General features: G+C 34.6%; 1 protein-coding gene across 5 annotated transcripts in view; it reads right to left on the bottom strand.

The window, feature by feature from the left end:
- The window catches only part of schlank (ceramide synthase schlank), an 86,510-nt gene that overhangs the window by 19,747 nt on the left and 42,760 nt on the right, over positions 1–24,003 (bottom strand). For 4 of the 5 annotated variants that reach the window (XM_085950530.1, XM_085950527.1, XM_085950532.1 and 1 more), the window contains one exon: positions 17,566–17,787. In XM_085950530.1, the coding sequence (XP_085806656.1) occupies positions 17,566–17,787 (222 nt within the window). Of the gene's footprint in view, positions 1–17,565; positions 17,800–24,003 lie in introns of all 5 variants that reach the window. The other variant, XM_085950528.1, reaches the window with a different exon arrangement.

Genomic DNA, 24,003 nt, shown 5'->3' on the forward strand with positions numbered 1-24,003 from the left:
AATCGAATCACTATTACTTTATTATGTTAGTGTATTATCTGTCCGTATTAAACGCGGACGAAGACGCGGGATATCGCCAGTTTTTACATTTGAAAAAAATATTTATTTTATCGAAATTTATTCCGTTTCTTCTCAATATTGACCGTTAGAGTAATTATTGTAGAGAGAATTTTATATGAATATAATATAATTTTCTCTCTCGAATGTTGTGGCTAGAGCGATAAGTTAATATGTCATTGGGTCAAATGTCAGGATAATTTTATTCATTGTCAAGTGTAATGCACGGATAATGAAACCGGATAATAGATAACTGGACTGAGAAAACGAGGGGTACAACAAGTGACAACCGAAGTAGAAAGTGATATACACGTATTATTACTTTTAGGTACTTACCTATATTACCTACTATTAATACTAGATTTTCGTCTTTCTTACTATAATGGAGAACTCACGAGTTTAAGAATATTATTGAATGGTTGAATGTATACAGGGGGTCTAAGTGCCAAAAATGTGAAACTGAGATACCTATGTATAACAAAAAAAAGAGAATAAAACTATACAAATATGAAAACTTACATTTTTATTTTTACAAAGTTACAGAAGAAAATCAGTATAATATGATAATTTTACATAATTCTAAATATAAAATAAACAAAGGAAGAATAAAATATTAAATATGGACAATTTTGAAACGTTCTATGTAGAGGGGTATTTAGGGGTACATAGACCCCGCCCATTTGTGTGACAAAAATGGTAGCGTTATGAACTTAGACCCTCCTGAATATCATTAGTAGACACCGGACATCTGGAGTCCTTTTTTTTGGGACGGACTCGAATATTACAACATTTTTTAATTAAAAAATGCGTTAATAATTTATGGAACCTATGTTTTTCAGAAAAATAAGTTGTACGATGTAGTAGGTACAATGAAATATGAAATAAATGATATTGATAATATGTGCAAGAGACTTTATCGATACTTAATTATATAGAAACGCTGCTATTAGTAGATATACTATACTATTTAGAGAAATTAATGAAGCGCTTACGTATAGAGTGGAAGAATTAGGTGTTAATAGTAATATCTATAATATTTAATAATATTCCACTTTTTATATACCTATTATTGAAATCAAAGTTTAAAATTTCCACTAAACTACTTCTATTTTCACTATCAAATAACAAATCAAACTTGCTCCCATGATGAGAAGGACCGGACAGCTAGTGTATTATTAAAATCGTACCAAATCTGAATGATTTCGTATATTATGTTGATACTACGAAAATATATAATAAAAAACATATTATTATATTATTGTAAAACCAATTCAACGAGGATTCAAATCAATGCTTATCAGCTCGGAGTAAGGACAGATTTTTACACAATGCACAACAGCGGCCACTTGAGAATATCAAGATACGTCCGTTAAATTTACCATAACTACTTAAGTACTTAAGCCAAACTAGTAATTTTTTTTGTATACTTCACATATAATACGTTTCTTGTGATACGAGAATGCAACAGCTGGATTTAGGGATGGGTAAAATGGAGAATATCGAACCTACGTGGTTAATGAAACCATTTAGAAAAAGTTTCGTACGAAAGATACTTCAAATCGTACTTTTGTGTTTCAAGCAAGTGGTTGGACATGTTGAGATATTCAATTTTAATATATAGGTACTGATGTTGTAATGTTTTTAAGGACATTTTCAACTGAATCTTCCCTTGTTCAGTTGAAAATGTCCCTCTGATGCGAACGAAACCGGTTCTAATTTATTGATTAAAAGTGGAATAAGTACTACAAAAAAATGCGTTTTATTAAATTAAACAACAATAAATATTAACGTAATACAATGACTAAGTGAAAATCTGAAGCAATATTATATTGCAAAACCTTTAGAAGAATGCAATTACGGCTTACGCAATACATAATATTATAATAGTAGGTTCAAACGAATATTTTCAGGGATGTTTCGCATCTACAGATGTACGCCACTGGTATTTTGAAGATGAAATTTCTTACGATCGATTTGATGAAAATCTTCAATGTCAATAGTTTATAATCAAATAGACCAGTTTGGGCAGAGCATCCTCAAAATACTTAAATATCTAAAGAAATAAACAAGTAGGTATGTGACTTTTTTATCGATATGTAGGTACGGTATTGTTGCTTGGTAATACTAATAGGTATCAATATGATACACTTAGAACATAAAACGGGTCAGCGGACAAAATCTTTCAATATTTGTATTTATATTAGTGGTAGGTACGCAAAAGCTATTCGATATTTAATTATGAAAAAACATATTCTACACGCATTTTATAAAAATGGTTTACCATTACTTACCTGCAATAAAACAAACCATCAATTTTGTAATGCGACCTTTTTAATTACAGTTTGCGAATTTGAATTCGTTTGAGTCGCCCGCACGTCGCGTTAAAATATTGGCAAGACGATTATTTTAATTACAATAATTACCATCGCACCTGAGCTGCCAGAAAAAACAACTGACTAATTGTAGAAATCCATACTAAGAATCGTTTGGGCAAAAGTCTCTTTAGGATATTGGATTCGTCCACCATTTTAATGTGTTTTTTATGGGTTGACGGTTAAAGACTTGAAAGATCCGGTCTTTAATCATTAGGCTTGGCATATAGATTGTATTGAAGGAAAAAAATGTTATAGATTTTTTTTGGCCTTTAAACCCCCCTTCAATTGTTTCTCAATGCTTCGAGACGGGTGTAATGATTTCTCGAGATCTCGAGAATTGTCGAAATAAATCTGTTTAGTCGAGGGGTTTGTTTTAGGTGTTCTCCCAGGAATTTCGCTCAGTCGAAAGTCTTTTTTCTTCCGTCGCCAACGCTGCTTCTGGATGCCATTTTTAAATGTATTTCTCAGGGGATGTCCATTTCGTAAAAACGTTTTTTTATAATAAATATTGTGACTTAGGATGGTTTTATACATATAATATCGTCACCTCAATACTACAACTAGATAACTTGGTCATTGTTGGGAAAATGAAATTTAAACGTTAGATACTTAATTAACATAAATCTAGGCTATAATTATTATTTAAAATAAAACGGAAAATTGTGCTTGTCTAATTGGGAACAAATAAATAATGTTCAATTTTAAGTAAAAATACTGTAGATATGTATATTATTTTAATTATGTAATGCATTTATGGTTTTAAAGTTATCTAATATTTTCCAACACAAAATTAATACAGTTCCCACTAACTTCTGACTTACCTACTTTTATCATTTTGTAAAGAAGTAAATGTAGAATAACTATATAATCTATCTCAAAAACAGTGAAAATCAGTTATCTAGTTGTAGTATTGGGGTGACAATATATTCTTTTTAATACTACAACAGGCCATGAGGCCATATGTAGTAATAACAATGAAACAATCACAAACACCCATACTTTGAGAAAATCACATAAATATATTGTGACCTCACCGGGTCGAACCCGGAGGCTCCGGATAAAAGGCCAGCGCCTTATGCACCAGGCAACGAGTGTCGATACCAACGCTATAAAACGAATATATGCACAATGCAACTGGCAGTCCATTCGGCGCAATATGGCGCGCGATTCCTAAGCAATATTTCATCACGCGTGGGCGGGACATGAATAATAACTTCATACTGCGGTCCATTTAAAACGACGCTATGCGCCAAACGTATGCGGTATAGCGAACGTCGCCAAAACTAACCCAATTCGAAACGCGGATTCCCTTACACGGTTAGAAGTTTGGACCCGCCGGTTGTGCCGGCTCCCACTCCATTATTGACCACTTTGGGCGAACGCTTTCCTTTGCCAAAAGCGGCAACTACTATTAAAAACTCATTTAGGCCGCGAAGAGACTCAACCATGCCACGGCACTTATTACGAACCTTTTTACGTACACGTGCCAAAATTTCCCAAATATTATTTTTGACTGTCTGACGTGCCGAACAGTTTTTCAAGTAGTTCGAGCAGAAAAAAATGAAAAAATAGTTATAAGAATTCCATTAAAAAAGTTCAAAAATTATAAGCAATGAGTATTATTACTATAATAGGTACCTACTTAGTTTGGTTCTTTACGCACAATGACATTAATATGGACGAAGCATCTGGGGAAAAAATGACACTAATCTGTTCTAATGCCATTACAATAAAGGTGATATTGCTATAAATTCCCGATCCTTTTTTGCCAGGTCTGCCGAATGGTTCGGTTCGAACGGGTTCGCTCAATTGAACATCGGCACTAGAAACACTGTTCTAACGCCATTACAATAAAGGTGATATTGCTATAAATTCCCGATGCGTGATATCGCATAATGGAAATTGCATGACGTCTACCTATACATGTGCGAATTTACTTGCTAGCTACTGTATTGAGTGCGTTGTCCATTAATAATGTCATTGTTTACGCACCGCCAAAATTTCTCGGATCAGATGAGGCATCTTCTCGCTACAGTGGTCTCAAGCATTGTAAATCGATCAAAACCAGAGGTTCGCGACACGGCTTATCCTGCCGCCTGATGAGGTCAGTGCTATAATAATATTATGTGCGACCCATAAAACCTAAGGTCCCATATATGCAATTTAAATTAATTATAATGCTTATTCTTCAAGAGTATCAGCTGCCTGTTATTTTTTATGCAATGCGATCTGTCATATATGTGTTACGCCGAATGTGCGAAATTGAATATTACATGAAATGGGCAAAATTTTGCCTAAATCATGAAAAATGCAAGCCCGTTGTCTTATTCATGAATTAGACAAAATATCTGGAGAGTGCGTGAAATCGGCAGTAATTTTTCTGCCTACTTCATGTCTTGGACAAATTAGATACTAGCGCTACGGTGGTATTTTTTGCAACTAAACTAAATGTGTGAAATGCTCGTGGATTGGTCAAAATATACGTATATTGTCTATGGTCGAAATAGGTGGTCGCGCTCCGGTGGTATTTTTTGCAACTAACCAAATTTGTGTCAAATGTCATTGATTATAATATAAAAATATACCAATCAATAACTAAAATGACGTTCATGTCCATTTACTATGCGCAAAAAAACTAGAACTATAATATGATAACGGATGAATTTTATTTAAAGGTATTTTCGCGATTTGATTCGTGCTTGGGTATCGTACATGCAATGGTCGATTGTATTGTTGACACTTGTTAGCTAACCTCAAAATGGACATTCAGTTGAATAATTCAGAATTTCAAAACCTAATCTAACCTAACCTAACCTAACCTAACCTAACCTAACCCAACCTAACCTAATAATATTATATTATGTCCAATTATAACTAATAAAATCATCCGTATTAAATTTACTTTTTCTGCTGTCATGTTGACAGTTTAAGAATTCCATGCCCTGGCGACTTCATGTACTCGGTAGAAAATTTACCTTATTCATGAATAAGGCAACATGCTTGACTATTACATGAATTAGCCAAAATTTAGCCCATTTCATGTAATAGTCGATTTCGCACATTCGGTGTAACATATGCATGAATTTCGTCGTTTCCGTTTGCGCATAGATTGATAAAGAAAATACGCATTTTTAATATTATATAATATAACATATATTTAGATATTTGTAAAACATTTTGTAAAAAAATATCTTATGAATTATATCTATTTTTTTTCTATTTAACACAAAACATTCGCGTGCCAAGCAAAATCATCTCGGGTGTCATAGGTTCGCCATCCGTGGCCTATATTATCATGGCAGTAATCGCGTTATTTTTTTTACCAACCAAATGATTGAACAATACTAATATTAACTAGTATTTTTTTAAACTAAAATACTTACGTTTCCTTAGTAATTAAATTTTGTAAGTATTTACAACAAAAAATGTCAAGAAAAAGTAACAATTATTGATAATTGTTATTATGCACGATCGTCATCGACATCAACTGAGGCTTAGGCCTTGGCCGCTCCAAAAAAGTCTCAACTCCCACAAATTAAATACACCAAAGGTGTTAAAGACCTTCCACTTGATTATATAGGCAGATAGAGCCTAATACATAAACAGTACGCGGCGTATCCACGATGCTCCTCAAAGGCGAGGAGGCGGACATCGATGACTGTCATCTAACATCGCCTCCCAGCATTTATGGTGAAAAACTATTCATGATGAAGCGGACTATTCATCTAATGATGCTGGATGCGGCAAAAAAAATGAGATGCCTCCACCAAAAGCAGGCACACATATAGGTTTTTTTTTTTTTCAAATATCAAATGGCGAATGGAGATACCGCTTAGACTCCAGATCATTACACAAATGAATTCTTGACTGGACATGGTGGCTTCGCTGGCAGGCTTTTTGAGCTTGATCTTGTTACCCGTTCAACATGTCCATGTGGCGAAGAAACACAGGAAGCAAAGCACATCCTCTGGGAATGTCCTCCTAAAATGTGTACGGAAAGGGAAGAGCTGCTCAAGTCGGTTCAACCAGCTGTTGGGCCCATCAGACCGTCCAACCTGGTCGCCACAAAGGCCCATTTTATAGCATTTAGAAAATTTGCGGCGTCATACTGCCAACGTGAAGATCTCTTCACGTAAAATGTTCGGCAGTTTTGTATTAGCTTTAATTTGTCACTACAACATTTAATATTGCCTCTAGGTGCTCATCTCTCCCATGGGTACCTTAACTTAAAGTCACGTAAATTCAGTCAAAGCACATTTGAGTGCATGGCGATCTTAGTCTTGGGTAACTGCTCCTGAGACAAAAATTAAAATGATGCTTCACGTCCAAACGTAGGGTTCCGTGATACGCCCGATTAAGACCGGGTGTGGTGCGGGGCGGGTGTGGTTTGGTGGGGCCATGAGGAATTCATGAGGAAGCGGACTATTCATCTAATGACGCTGGATGCAGCGCTGAAGACCTGCTCCTCTCCAATGGGAGAGTTTCAATGTTAACGAACGAGTCAATTAGTATAGCGAATTAAACCCAGTTCACGAAGTGGATAATAAAAACTTCTCGAATTGTAATTAACCACATTAAAAAACATCGTAAATCATGCTGGAGCGGTTTGCTTATGTAAGCATTTGCAAGAGCGAAAAAATAAACATGCCCGCCAACCAATATTTCGAAACGCATCCATCTCCAAAAATATTCCAAACGGTCGATAGAGAGATTGAGCAGGCCACAGGTGTCCAAACGTTTTGCAAGTGGAAGCAACTCATCATCACGTTGTTTTTTTGTATACCGATCGTTTCCTGGGCCATATAGTATCTATGTTTAAAATTACGTAAAAATAAAATTCCTTAGAACACAATCCTAGACAGTAAACCGCGAATTATAATATTATGGTGCATGTAGCTCACTGTCACGTGAATAAGAGGAATAAGGAAAAGAGTGTGTAATGTCGTTTGTCCTGGTGTTTAAAATGTTATCAGACTGATTCTCCCATTCTATAGCACATTTTGAACCTTTTAACTAACATTGTCAGTTGGCAAAATCTGTCGAAATCACCAGAACAATGAGGTCACCTCACGTTGAACTGCACTGCATCGACACCAGCATGACTCAATGAATGTTTTTGTCATCTTCTACATGCCTACACTTTTCGACTGTCATGTCAAAATCACGTTTAGTAACATTTCGACCGTGTTTAGGAAAAAGGGCGTAACCCACACATAACAAATCGTCTCTGTTCTGGCAGAACACACTAACTGGAGAATACTAGTTTTGAGTAATTTGACTTTGAAATTGTTAAAATGTTTGAAATAATGGTCTATCATGTGAGTTTATTAAGTAATCGTAAAAAGGATGACTTTAAAATAAAGACTGTTTATTTATTAAGGTTTCCAGACGGTAAAGTTTGAAATAAGGAACATTTTGGTATAACTAACTCAATGTCATTTTTTCGAATTAGTGTCTTCTGCCAGAACAGTGACGAAATTTTACAGGAGGCAAAATACGTTTTTTGAATGATTTTGGTTTAATGTTAATAAAACAATAGGCACAGACATTGGGTGCATAATGATTGATGATTTGGTGTAATATCTTTTCGATCTACTAATAATTAAAAAAGTTATTACAGAAAAATCACTAAAATTGAGGGTAAATGTTTTTTCCTTAAATTAAGGCACAATGAAAACCTGAATTTAGATAATAAATCGGCATTTGCAGCTTAATTCCTTTTTACAGAACGTGTATTGTTAATATCTAATAAAAGCACTTTTCTAAAAATCGAGTATTACGCCCTTTTTCCTAAACACAGTCGATTTGAACGGTCACAAACTGACAAAGACAGTAAAATAGGGAACATCAAAATGTATTGAAGACCAAATGCTTGTTACGCGATTGACCGGTTGGTCACCCATGGGATAAGACTATTTTCATCGGATCGTGACGCAAACCTTGTAGGTATTCGATAAAGCAGATTCTGAATAAATTTAAAAACCAATTGATTTATATCCCAGCGGAATCAAAAATAAGTATACTTACGTAGAAAGACCTGTCGTCATTAAAATTTTTCCTTAAAAATTGATATTACATATTAATTCATAATTTGATAGTCGATATTTTTAATTTCCTCGTCATTAAGGGGGGACATGCTCGTCGAAGGTCAAAATTGAGTTTTTATTGTATATTCAAACCATGATCCTGGACACTCCTTAAACGTTGTAGATGATCTATTTATATAATTTTGAAGCCTTATTATCCTTTATAGTTATTTTAAACATTTGATGACTGCATGAAGTATTTTTGTTACATAAAATAGTATTCTTTTAAACCTCTCGCTCTAATGTTTTAGAATATAGTCATATTTCGGTACATAACTGTGCAGTGGTGTTAAGATTTTTTACATTTATTAATTTTTAAACGCATTTATAAAACCATTAGCATAATTTATTACGAGATAATTTTTGTAAAATATTCACGATAAAAAATTATATTGATAATCTCTGTGATCCCAAATTTGACAAGAATTAGGCATTTTATTATTCAAAAAATCGGCAAGATTAACACATTTCAAGATGATTCTAAAGATATTTATTATAAGCTATGTCTTTGACCATTCAAGTGTGATAAACATCTTATGAATAATGATTGCTTTATAATAATTATTGACCTAAGAATAAGGTAGTGTTTTTTTGAAATACGCCATTTCTTTTGTCATTCCCTAGTAGTTAAGCTACAACATACGGCCGTAGCCATAAATTGACAAACTATAATTGAAGTAGGGAGTAAAATGATATTGACGCGCGTGTTTGAACATGTACCGTTTAAAAAAAAATAAAAAAAAATTCGGTTAGGTACATGTTCAAACACGCGCGTTAACATAATTTTACTCCTTACTTTAATTATAGTTTGTCGTTTTATGGCTACGGCCGTATGTTGTAGCTTAACTACTAGGGAATGACAAAAGAAATGGCGTATTTCAAAAAAACACTACCTTATTCTTAGGTCAATAATTCTTATAAAGCAATCATTATTCATAAGATTTTTATCACACTTGAATGGTAAAAGACATAGCTTATAATAAATATCTTTAGAATCATCTTCAAATGTGTTAATCTTGCCGATTTTTTGAATAATAAAATGCCTAATTCTTGTCAAATTTGGGATCACAGAGATTATCAAAATAATTTTTTATCGTGAATATTTTACAAAAATTATCTCGTAATAAATTATACTAATGGTTTTATAAATGCGTTTAAAAATTAATAAATGTAAAAAATCTTAACACCACTGCACAGTTTTGTACCGAAATATGACTATATTCTAAAACATTAGAGCGAGAGGTTTAAAAGAATACTATTTTATGTAACAAAAATACTTCATGCAGTCATCAAATGTTTAAAATAACAATAAAGGATAATAAGGCTTCAAAATTATATAAATAGATTATCTACAACGTTTAAGGAGTGTCCAGGATCATGGTTTGAAAATACAATAAAAACTCAATTTTGACCTTCGACGAGCATGTCCCCCCTTAAGGCTATACCTCAGTTGAGGCTCGGTCAAAAAAAAATCGTGGCTAGGCGATGCGCGGATTGCGGGTCGCGGGTGCAAATGACGCATGCCGAACGAAATATAATTTGTCATATAAATCCAACATGGGTCCATTTGATGTTCTGTTTATTGTGCATATATGACGGGTGGTGGTGGGAACTTTAACGTAAATGTTCTATTAGTAACAATAACAATATATTCATTGACATGTTTTCTTTTTCAAGTAAATGGGTAACGTTTTTAGTCATCTTTACACGATTTAAGAATTAATACCGCCGTCGCCATCACGAAACAAATTGACGTATTCACACCTCGACGTTCGCTCTCCGAATGCCATCAAGTCCAAAATTTCGGTAATTCGGCATATTAAGGTAACCCTCGTATTTTAATGTGAAGGCTCCACATCCCGAAGTTCCGGATTCGATTCTCGGTTAGGTCAAAATATTATATCCTTGTGCTTCACAAGCCTGGCCGTTATTCTCAGATCGTCTCCTCTTTCCCCGCCCGACAACAAGTCGATCCGTGACAACAGTATAAATAAGTTATTAGTTATTGTCGTTTAGAATCGACTGTCACATTGACAAACGTCCTAGTGTATTATGATATTATTATACACAGAAGAAGTTTACCAACTTTGATCGTCACTTCCAATTATTAATAACATATAACCACTAAATCAGATGAACTCCAAAGTCTCCAAGATACGTTAAAATAATCTGAAATAAATCTGAAACTATACTCCGACAAGTGAACACGACAGACGCGTCAGTGACAGGTCATCCATAGTCAACGGGAGGGGCGAAAAGTAGGACCAGTCGTGTAATGTATCGGCTTCCTTCTTCACTGGGCAATGGGATTTACACATAATCTTCACCAAGTAAGGAACCAGTACAATTCTACTAATAGCGTCAAAAATTACTAACAACTATGCGTCCGAAGTTTCATATTCAAATGTGCAAATATTATGTAAAATCTAAATTTTTGATCTAGGACAACGATGACAAATACGTGGCACGCCTTAAAGTTTTCAACAGCACGCCAAAAAAATTAATTCCTTTTATTTTTTAATATTCAAAACGTTTAGAGGGGGAAAATATTAAATCATAGCCAAATCATTTTGATGTATATGTACTGTAATTATTATTGATTTGCAATCTCATCCTATTTGGACTGAAAAATTTATAAACATGCGAAAATGTATTGAAGAATTGGAATGTCATCGGTTTTCTCAAATTGATGAATCAGAATGCCGAATTGAAAACATAATATTATTAAAAACATGGAAAAGCATGCCTGATGCTTTTATATTTGTTAAAAAACTAGCAATCTAGTTGTTAACCATTTTTTCTTCCACGTAAGGTACTCATGGGAAGGTATAATGTATATATATAATAAGGTAGAGGAAGGGTGCCTATTATGAGATAGGTGCCTAATATGAGATATAGCAATAACTCAGCAACCGGACGATAATAAAATATGGTGTTGGTGTCACGCGGTAGCGAGGAGTAATAGCTCCAAACGACTGTCAGTGTGCAGCATGCAGCGCTTGTCTTTGGTGGTGGATGTGTGTTTTCGTCGATCACTCGTCCAAGAAATTTTTCCACGTGCTACTTTTGATGATCATAGAACATCTCTAAGGTATCGTACAATGTTTATTTCTTAATTTAACACGTGGTTTGGTAGTTTACTTTATATTTGAGTATCTTCTGTATCATTATCGACTCTAGAAGAAGAATAGTTAATTTTTTATGTCAAATTTTGAATGAGCCTAAAATGAGATACTTGGGTGTGCCCAATATGAGATATCTCATATTGGGTACACATTTTACTTTGAAACCATATCAACGTTTATAATGTGTGTGTATGTTTTATATTATATTTTCCATAGATGCCTCCGTCAAAAAGGAAAAGATGGGACCCCGAGTCTATGTTTCAAGCTCTGAACGTCGTTTGAAAGAAAGAAATGGGATATCCGAAAGCTGCCAAACAGTTTGGAGTACCAAAAGCCACGCTGGAGCGTTATGTCAAAGATGGTCGAAACCCACAAATTACAAAAAGAAAAGACGGCTGAGGAAAAAAAGAAAACTAGAATGGAAAAAGCGATGGGAAAGAAAAATTAGAAAGAAATTAAAAGGAAGAAAGAGGAATTTGAGTCGTCGTCAAGCGAAGGTGGAGAAGAGATGATATTTAACGATGATAGTGCTGATGACAACGATGAAGAAAATGATGCCATGCGTAATTATTTACTGTAGTTGGAATTTTACGGAAGATACAAGAGTATAAAAATGGGCGCAGGTGTTTCAAATTGAGTCATGAAGATTGTAGTAATTTAGCAGGAGGAGATGTTTTTATTTGTGTTTTTTGTTATGATAATATTTGAATAAAAAGTGGATTTGGATTAAATGAGATCACGTGAAAATATGTAAACAAATATATAATTATTCATATCAATTACAGCTGTTGTTTTTTTCATAATGTTCCCAATATGAGATAGTCTCATATTAGGAACAGCGACTATCTCAAATTAGGAACACTTTCTGGAGAACAGCTTATTTGACATTTTTCACTAAAATGCGAATCTAAAATAAACGGGCTGAAAGAAAAATCTCATGACTACAAATTTATTAGTAAACAGTATGTTTGATGTATTTATAATAATAGATACCCTGCAATGAGTTTATTTTAGATTTGAGAATGTCACAAAAAAAAGTATCTCATAATAGGCACCCTTCTTCTATATATATAAAAATATTATTTTCTATATAGAATCATGTACATTCAAAGACTAGAAATAGGTTGACGAAGGAACATTCAGCAGCATGTATTAAATTGCAATCAACGACTTAATCGTAAATCATGTATCTGCCTGATAAAAAAGTGAACAACGTGAAACAAAAAACCTCAAACAAAAATTAGTGTTACATATTAAGTACAATTTTTTTTAAATACATATTCAATAAATAATATAGTTACCAATGTAGGTACCTAATTGGATTAATTTAATATATTCAATAAACAAGATTTAGATCAGGGGCGGGCAAACTTTTTGGATAGAGGGCCAAATTCAAGAATTCAAAATGAGCGGCGGGCCGCAAGTAAAATACCATTTTTAGATATACACTATTTATTATCACGAAAAATAAACATTACAAAAAAATTATTGAGAAGAATGAAAGTGTTGTAAATTTTTTCAAATTCAGGTGTTAATTTTGTGGTTGATATTTTCAAAACTGCTTGTAAATGGGCATCGGAGATATTTGATCGTAAAGAATTTTTATTGAGGTTCATGATCGAAAATGTTTGTTCACATATATAGGTTGATCCAAAAACAATGAACATTTTTCTTGCATAATCTTTAAGTTGTTCGAATTTGTCTGAATTAAGGGCATTGTAAAATTTGGATATATCTTCACGACGATGCAATTCTCTTAAATCAGTGTCACACTGCAGACCAATAATCTCAAGTTGTAGCTCTATAAGTACACTATCAATATCTATTGAAAATGGATCGCGTACTGTTGCTAAACCAATGACATTATTAATGGACGACGCACTCAATACAGTAGCTAGCAAGTAAATTCGCACATTCGCATGTATAGGTAGACGTCACGCAATATCCATTATGCGATATCACGCATCGGGAATTTATAGCAATATGACCTTTATTGTAATGGCGTTAGAGCAGTGTTTCTAATGTCAATGTTGATTTGAGCGAACCCGTCCGAACCGAACCATTCGGCAGACCCAACAAAAAGTATCAGGAATTTATAGCAATATCACCTTTATTGTAATGGCGTTAGAACAGATTATGCCATTCGGCAGACCCGACAATAAAGTGAGTGTCATTTTCTTTTCCATATGATTCGTCCATATTACGTAATGTCATTGTGCTAAACTTGTCTCAATTTTTCGGAAGTCACCAAATCTTTGTAAAAAATCAATAATTTTACCATATTCTTCAAATTTATATTCTGGTATATTCAGCAACTTCAAAGTTGGAAAGTGGTCCACGTTCTTATTCGATATTTGTCGAAAGAACAACTTGAGTTTTAATTAAAATCCATTCAAACTCTTCACCATATCGTGGGCATATATTTTTTTCCTTGCAACGCAGAGTTAAAAGTATTTAAATATGTCACGATGTTCAACATAGAAAACAGTGTTACATAGTGTGAGACGAGACGCAAGGAAGACGTACTGAGATAGTACATTAACGAAACAACAAATTCTTCAAATAATCGATTGTCAATATTTCTTAAAAAAATATAAAAAAAGTTATTCGTAATCAGAAGTACAATTAATGATGGCGGGCCGCAAAAAAATACCCGGCGGGCCGCAGTTTGCCCTCCCCTGATTTAGATTATATCATGTGTAGGTACACCTAAAAAGGAATGGCACGCGCCACGTACTAAAAAAATCGGCTTATTTTGGCACGCCGATCAAATCCTATTTGCCATCCCTGTGGGTCTATTCTATACTTATCGACCGCTAAAGTGATAAAGTTATAGATATTATCAAACTTAGGGTAGGTTTATGTTTATATCAAAGTATTAGCACTTATTGTAACAATTACAATACGTTGGTTGTAATTGTTGCAATAAGTGCTATATTTTAACAGCAGCAAGAGAGCCGCTGTTAAAATGTAGCGCTTATTGCAACAATTTCAACCAACGTTTTGTATTTGTTACAATAAGTGCTAATAATTTGATACAAACCTACCCTAAGTTTGATAATATTTATCATTTTATCACTTACGGGCGTCTTACGTGGCCGAAGTCGGTTCGTAGTCTTTTTTTGTTATACGTTTGAGTTGCGCGCGCCGCTCACCGCGCCGCCGAACGCGCTTTTCTAAGACGAGCCGTTAGTATCGTAACGGTTGCTTAATAAATTATTGGTAAAGCACACGTCTTGTTGGAATACGATGGACGCAAGTAAATTCAAGTCTCCCGCTCGGAACGAATATTTTTGATGTGTTCCAAATTATGTAGATACGAGGGTGGGTCAATAATTCCTTAGAAAAAAGCATTAAAACAGGTTTTATTTTTGTATTTTTTTTTTATTTCTCAACATAATTTCCTTGGAGCTCAATACACTTGGTTAGACGTTTCTCAATTTTTTTTAAACCGTCAGAAAAATAAGTTTTCGGAAGGTCCTCAAAATAAGCATTTGTCCGATCGATGACTTCTTCATTTGAAAAAAAAACGTTGTCCACTTAGCCATTTTTTTAAGTTTGGGAAAAGGAAAAAGTCACCGGGGGCTAAATCTGGCGAATACGGTGGGTGGTCGACCAATTCGAACTTCAATTCTTCAATTTTAGCCATTGATCGTAAACATGTGTGAACACGGGCATTGTCCTGATGAAAGAGGATTTTTTTCCTGTTTAAATGAGGCCGTTTTTCTTCAATTTTGTTTTTTAGCTGGTCCAATAAAGATGCATAATAATCCCCTGTTATTGTTTTTCCTTTTTCCAAATAGTCAACGAAAATAATTTCACGTGCATCCCAAAATACAGTAGCCATAACCTTGCCAGCTGATTTTACGGTTTTCGCCTTCTTTGGACATGGTTTGCCTTCGCAATCCACTGCTTTGACTGTTCTTTCGTCTCGGGAGTATAGTGGTGTATCCATGTTTCATCTACAGTCACAAAGCGACGAAAAAATTCATCCGGATTGCGTTGCATGAGCGACAACAGGGCTTTAGAGGCCACCACCCTACTGCGTTTATTGTCGACTGTGAGCAAACGCGGCACCCATCTTGCAGAAATATTTTTCATGCTCAATTTGTCATGTAAAATAGAAATGACGCTACCTTTTGAGATCCCTGTAACCTCAATTATCTCACTCAACTTTAATCTTCGGTCACTTAACACCATATCGTGGATTTTATTGATCATTTCTGGTGTAGTCACCTCTACAGGACGTCCTGAGCGTGGTTCATCCTTTGTTGATGTACGACCACGTTTAAATTCATTTAACCAGTTATAAATAGTTGCAAGTGAAGGAGCAGATATGCCGTGAACTAAATCCAACTCATTTTTTATTTCCTTTGCTGTTAACCCTTTTATATTAAAATGTTTAATAACAACTCTAAACTCAATTTTCTCCATTTTCCATTTTTCCATTTTCCACAAGCATTTTTTTTTAAATGTACGAGAAACACACAACAACCCGACCAATCTGATTGAAACTTCGCAGCATACTGAATCGGTAGTGCCGCTGCATGAAAACAAACCGCTTGCAGTACTAGTCGCGCCACCTGTCGGCTTTTCTAAGGACTTATTGACCCACCCTCGTAACACTATTCAGAATTACCGATAACTGTGTTTCTATAATGCAGTCTATCTACCAACGTAAACCAAAATTTCACGTTATTTTTCTCATATGAAACAACAGCCACCCCAAGCCCTGGTAATATGATCCATATGGTACAATAATTAATTAAATTTAAATCACATAATCGGTATCTGCTGTTAAATTTTGATATACCTATCTGATGCAACGGATGTTATATAAATGAATGAAATGATGGAGAAATTTGGTCGAAAACTGGTTATCAAAACGAGTAGAAACTTAATCATACGGTAATTTATCTAATAATAATGACACATAGATCTGACTATTTCCTGCCATTCGATTAAACACAGTCAAAATCTTAAATATTTTTTAATAACTGAACCAAGATGCCAAAACGAACATTTTACCGCAAAATCCAGATGAAGAGATCGAATCCGTATTACCTACATACTATGAGAGACGCATTGTCTTTCGTGAGACGATAACAGCGAAGGGTGGAGGTAGGCTGTTAAGATCTGTCATAAATAGTGCACATTTAACTTTATTAGTCATGCGTATTTGTTTTTATTGAACTTAGACTACAATTTACAGGCGGTGTTGGTGTGTTTTTAAAAATCAATTAAACCCTGCCTAACCAAACCATAATAGTTTTGGTATAACTACTTTGGGCGATACGAAATTCATTTTTTTTAATTCATTAAGCCCTGCGTAAGCCAAACTATAACAGATAAAAAATAATATTCTATCTAAAAAACATCCAAAGTTATGTATGATTTAATTGCATAATTTTAGATATTTTATAGATAGACGAGTATTTTATAACTATTATTTATTATGGCTTGGTTCTCAGGGTTTAATTGAATTTCAAAAATTAACCAACACCGTCTGTAAATTATAGTCATATTTCAATGAAAACAAAATATGTATGACTGACAAAGTTTAGTGTGCACTATTTTTATGGCTGATCTTAACAGCCTACCTCCACCCTTCGCCACTGAAGTATAAGCACTTATTGTAACAATTATAATATAACTCCTGGCTCTTATTATATTATATAAAAAAAAGATAGACAGTTTTGACTGTTTAGACGGCTAACTTATTGTAATTGTTACAACTTACAGTACTTCGGTACAAAAAAAATGAAAAACTACCCTCGATAGCTGCCTTGTCTATAGAATAGATGCGCAGGTGGTTCGAACTTAGCCAGGGTGTTTTTTTCCGTAGTGTGCCTACCAACGCTCGTCAAAAAATGTCAATTCAAAAATAAGACTATACAGGGTGAGCAAGGGTGTATTTCTTACCTGGTGAGGGTACCCGATGTAGCAGTGGTCGATGTTCCACAGCCACTGCTTGTCCCAGAGGATGATGGCTCCGTAGCAGAAGCTGAAGAGGTAGTAGAGGCACCGCCACGCGTTCTCGCAGAACTTGACCAGCGTCGAGGGCTTGTCCTGCGTGCGTCGCATCCTCCACCACCGCTCCACCTGCCGCTCCGTCATCTCGCTCTGCTTCGCCAGCGCCAGCGTCTGCGGGGGAGACTAAGCACTTTACAATTGAAGACAACAATCACGGTACCAATCACCCAACCAAGAAACGGAAACATATCTTATCACCTCAAAATGACAGAAAGCGGGAAGTGATAAAGGACATCAGATGAATTAGCATAGAAAGGAGGGTAGATTCCACCAGTGGCGTAGACAGGTAGAATCTTTTCACGTTTTTGAAAAGACTAACTGACCTATAAGGCCGCAGGTTCACCACCTGTGATTTAAAAATTAGGTACCTTCTTATGTTTTTTTTAAGTAAATTAATTAAGCCAACTTGGGAGTCGCATGGAGGTCAAAGCTGTGTTCTGTGAGGACCGAATGCCGTTTGTTCAACGCGTGCGTGCTACCTGTGCTCCTGTATGGCTGTGGGACATGGCATCTTACTAAGCTTCAAAGGTCTCGGCTTTTGAACTTTGAGAATCGATGTCTCCGCCGAATCTTCTAAGGGGTACATTGGTACGACCGCGTTACAAACACCCGAGTTCGTGAGCAGACACAGCAGCCTTCGGTGATTAACGTAATCACGAAGAGACGTTTTATGTGGCTGGGACATGTGTTTCGGATGCCGCGAAAGAGTGCGACACTTCGTACCCTTGACACAGCCTCAAGGGTTCCGTCGTCGTGGCCGGCCCTCCCTCACCCTGCAGCGGTGCTACAAAAGCGATCTACGCGCTGCAGGTCGGAAATGGCGGGAGGCGCAAGAGTCGGCGATGGATCGAGGGAAGTGGCGCGAACTTGTGCTTGCCCTATGCCCCAACGCTGAGTCGTGACGGAGTGAAAGAAGAATTAAAAAAAATAATGAGTAACACTTAGGTAATTTAATAATGCAACATTCATAATTTGAACATCCTATACATCCGGTACACATTTTTACAACGTTTTTATTAGCTCGTATTCTTGTTTGTCCGGTACAAATCTTGCAATCGATTTTTTACTAACTTCCCGACTAGCTAGACTTTTGAAACTTTTAAAATACATCAGAACACGATGCCAATGCATTATTTTAATACTTTAAACCATCTTTAAGCAGAATTGAATTCATTTTCAGTTAATTCTGTTTTGTATGGAAAGTTGTTTCAGAAAAATCCGTAAAAAGTAGAAGACTATTATTGGTTGCTAAGGGGGTGGTCCTAGCAACTAAATTATTAATATTATATATGTGCGTTACTATGGAAATCAAAATGACATTTCAGTTTTCTATATTTGTTTGTTTGTTTGTTTTTTATTTACTTCATATCAAGTACAAGTTTGAGCATATTGAGCATAATAAACAGAAAATTTAAAAACGTTGTAGGTATATGAAAAGTTCTTTTTATCTTGTATTTATTATAAGATTTTTTCTAATAGTGTTTGAAGTTGTTCCAAATCATGTACGAAATGCATGTGAAAAACACTACCTTCGTGCTTTATAGAAACAAAAAAAAAACCGTTTTTCATTTTGTTTTATGCCGAATAGGCCCGAACGAATTGCCGTAGCGAATCGAATTAGCGTTACTGTTTACCACAGTGACCTATTGTATCATGTGTATTGTGTCCACCGCTATTGTCTTCATTTATGAACTACTACCATCCAACACTATAATGGAACCCACTGTCATACCAACCCCCATAGACTAATATACTACAGTGGCGAAGGGTGGAAGTAGGCTGTTAAGATCCGCCATAAATAGTGCACATTAAACTTTGTCAGTCATATGTATTAATTGTTTTCATTGAAATACGACTACAATTTACAGATGGTTAGTTTTTCAAATTCAATTAAACCCTGAGAAACCAAGCCATAATAGTAAAAAATAAATAATAAAATATGTTAAATTATGCAATTAAATCTACATAACTTTGGACATTTTATAGATAGAATAATATGTTTTATCTATTATAGTGTGGTCGAACAACATGACATGTGTTGACATTGTTTAATATGTATTCTTAAGAGCATACTTCAGTGAAACGGCAAATAATTTTCAACTATAGGTGCGACGAAATTTTGGACTCGCTGGCTGTCGGAGAGCGAAAGTCGAGCTGTGAACTCGTCAAATTGTTTCGTGATGGCGACGGGAGTATTAATTCTTAAATCGTGTAAAGATGACTAAAAAACGTTACCCATTTACTTGAAAAAGAAAACATGTCAATGAATATATTATTATTGTTACTGATAGAACAATAAACAGAACATTAAATGGACGCATGTTGAATTTTTATGACAAATTATGTTTTGTTCTGCAGGCGTCGTTTGCACAATCTTCGCGTCGCGTAGTCACGATCGCTTAGACCGTGCCCCAGCTGAAGTATAGCCTTAATCCAACTAATAAGTATGAATGAAAAAGTGTGCACAATTTTGTCTTATCACCCAAAATATAACAAAACTATTATAGTTCGGTTTAGGCAGGGTTTAATTGATTTTTAAAAACTAACCAATACCATGATCTAAATTATAGCTTAGTTCAATAAAAACAAATACGTATGACAAACAAAGTTTAGTGTGCACTATTTATGGCGGATCTCAACAGCCTACCTCCACCCTTCGCTACTGAATATTACCAACCCCGTACCGCACCCGGCCTTAATCGGACGTCTCACGATTTGCAATCGTTGACTTTTGGCAGAGCAACCTCCTACGTGTAGGTACTCAAATGTGATATTACTGAATTTGGAACTTTCGTCTGACATGCAAGCCTTCGCCACTAACATTTACTACGTCCTGTACCCATTGGTTGCTCATTGCTCGGTATGCGGCGAGGATATTGCTGAATTTGTTACGTTATTAAATGTCGAATCCGTCCAATTACACGTCACATTAAATACCAAAATACACGAATTTAGCATAACATTTTCGCGCAATAACCACTGACTATATTCTCATAGTAACCACCTCAACCTTGCACTAATTTAAATAATTGTGAATTTTGTGCATGCAAAACACTGGTTTCAAACAATTATCATTCATACATAATTCTGAAAACACTCATGAGAAAATATAGTCAATGTAAAGTAAGTAAAATAATTACAAGATAAAAAGAACTTTTTATATACCTAACACGTTTTTAAATTTTCTGTTGAATTATATAAACTTGACAATTCTATGTATTAATAAATTAGGACAAATAAGGCGATTGTCAACAAATTATTTTTTTGCTACAACAAACAAAACAAAACAAACAAACGAACAAATATAGAATACTGAAATGTCATTTTGATTTCCATAGTAACGCATGTATATATTATTAATTTAGATGCTAGGACCACCCCCCAAAAACAATAATAGTCTTACTTTTTACGGATTTTTCTGAAATAACTTTCCATACAAAACAAAATTAACTGAAAATGAATTCTATTCTACTTACATATGGCTAAAAGTATTAAAAGAATGCATTGGCAACGTGTTCTGATATAATCTAAAAGTTTCAAATGTCTAGCTAGTCGGGAAGTTAAAAAGCGATTGCAAGATTTGCACTGGACAAACAAGAATACGAGCTAATAAAAACGTTGTAAAAAAGAAGACTGCCATGCTTAATTGCGACAAACTTTAACTATTGACTTTTATTAATACCTGCTCATTTGCTCATTAGTGTTCTCCAAATTGATCCAAGATTTTTTTCTATTGGCTATATTATTTTCTCATGAGTGTTTTCAGAATTATGTAAGTACTTATGTTCAATAATCAGAATGGTACATTCTTAAATCTTGCGAATTATTCGTTGAATAAAAGAAATAACTTAATTAAAAATTGTCATTCAGACATATATTTTAACTATTTACAAACAATTATTCATTAAAAACTGCTTCTTACTAATATACAATTAACATATAATAAAAACGTAATAATAAACGAAATCTACCAATAAAAACGAGTTTTGTAAATTGTATACGTCGAAAATCACTCGTTTATAACGTTGTGACAAGCAGTCATCATAAAAAACATAAATATTATGAAAAGAGGAAAAAAAATAATACAAAATTAATATGCTGATTAAGTCAATGGATGAGGAATCTAAGTTAATCTCACTATCAATATTTAGTCGATGTTTTATCATGAATTTTAAAAGAATGAAGACTCTCCATGCATTGCAGAAAACACAATAAAAACTCCAAGGCCTACTATATAGTCAGGTCGTCACACGAAACTGTTAACTTGGATGGTAGTGTTAGTCATGCCCCCCACATCTTGAAGCGGGCCCCCCAACCTATCGCTAAGGTTAAGGGCAGTGTAATGTCATACAGTAGTGTTCCCCAAATGGTATTCCGCGGAACTCCAGGGTTCCGTGTAAAATAAAGGGTATTCCCTGTAGTTCTAGCGACTTTCGGTATTTTTAAATAAATTCACTTGAATTGTCGGCATTCGGTAGGTATATTATGAAGCACTGATCGCGACCCCCTTTTGCGATAGCCAAGTAACATGCAATCCTTCGCCATATTAAATATCCATTTTGTTAGTCCAGGAAACACAAAAAATAATTAGAAAATAACATTCTACTAGTCAAATAGCTCTGCGGAGGTCCATATGATCTTATTAGGATCGGACATGGTCGCTATAAATGCAGATGCCTGTAATCATAATATTGAATAATTACAAGAAAAAAAGAACTTTTTATATACCACGTTTTTAAATTTTCTGTTGAATCATATTAACTTTACAATTCTATGTATTAATAATTTAGGACAAACAAACAAATATAGAATACTGAAATGTCATTTTGATTTCCATAGTAACGCACGTATATATTAATAATTTAGTTGCTAGGACCACCCCCTTAGCAACCAATAATAGTGGATTGGATTACGGATTTCTTCCGAAATAACTTTTCATACAAAACAAAATTAAGTGAAAATGAATTCAATTCTACTTAAAGATGGCTAAAAGTATTGATAGAATACATCGTGTTCTGATATATTCTAAAAGTTTCAAATGTCTAGCTAGTCGGGAAGTTAGTTAAAAATAGACTGCAAGATTTTTAGTGAATAAACAACCACCGGACAAACAAGAATACGAGCTAAGAAAAACGTGGTGAAAATGGTTCACACTGAATATGTCCCGGTGTCATATTTTTCAAATCTGGCCACCCTAATTAATACACTCGACCGAGGGTACTTGATGGAATTTCAATTTAAATTCTAATGGTTCAACTAATCATAATTTGTTTGTTATATTTTTTATTGTGACTCTTGACTTCATAAGTAGGTAATAAAGTTTGTACCTACTTTATTGTATTAATTTATTATGTAAGTCAGAATCAACTGTATTCGTTGTCAGGGTGTACCTATATACCTTTTGGTGAGTGCACATAGTGCCTGAAGATGCCGAAAGTCGAAACCCGGAACGCAAAAACCGACTCAACTTAAATGGAGTTAAATATAATTATAAATTCAGTAGGTTACTAGTAAATTGTAAAGCCGCTATATCAGCAGACATCTACACTAAAAACCAATTTCATCTATGATAACTGATAACCATATTTCCGGATTTTTAATATTATCGTGTGTACTTAGCTTATCTATTAAAAACTGTACTATCGTTAAATCAATAAAGCACATATAATTAAACATAAGGTGGCACACATAATTGACGGCAGGTGGATCGATTTCGTCTAAATTAACCCACCCGCACCTGGTCGCAGGTGCAGCATATGGCCACGTTATCTAAATATGTCGTAACAGTATCGTACCAGGCCATTCATTTAGAGGAATCTATCTTATCAATATGAAGAAAATAACAGCGGTTATAGACCTAGGTATACCCAGAAATCTATGAGTATGAACTACGGTATTTGTCCATAAATGACATTAATCGATTTTCGAAAACGGTCGATTTCAGTATAATAGAATACCTATAATAATTCTCAAGAAAAATATGAGTTTATATTTTGTTAAGTTTATGGTGACACATTTCTCCCCCACCCCCTTCCTCCCATAACGTAACGCAGTGGCGAAGGGTGAAGGTAGGCTGTTAAGATCCGCCAAAACTAAAAAGTGCTCAGTGAACTTTGCCAGCCACACGTGTTTTTTTTCAATGAAATAAGACTACAATAAAATTTACAGATGGTGTTAAAAAATTCAATTAAACCCTGCGAAAACCAAGCCATAATAGATAATAGTAAAAAAAATACTCGGTCTATCTATAAAATATCTAAAATTAAGCAATTAAATTATACATACATTTGAATATTTTATAGATAGAATAATATTTTTTACCTATTA

This window comes from Rhyacophila brunnea, unplaced genomic scaffold (assembly GCF_057557595.1).
Source record: "Rhyacophila brunnea isolate RB1 unplaced genomic scaffold, BYU_Rbru_1.0 scaffold_23, whole genome shotgun sequence".
NCBI lineage: Eukaryota > Metazoa > Arthropoda > Insecta > Trichoptera > Rhyacophilidae > Rhyacophila > Rhyacophila brunnea.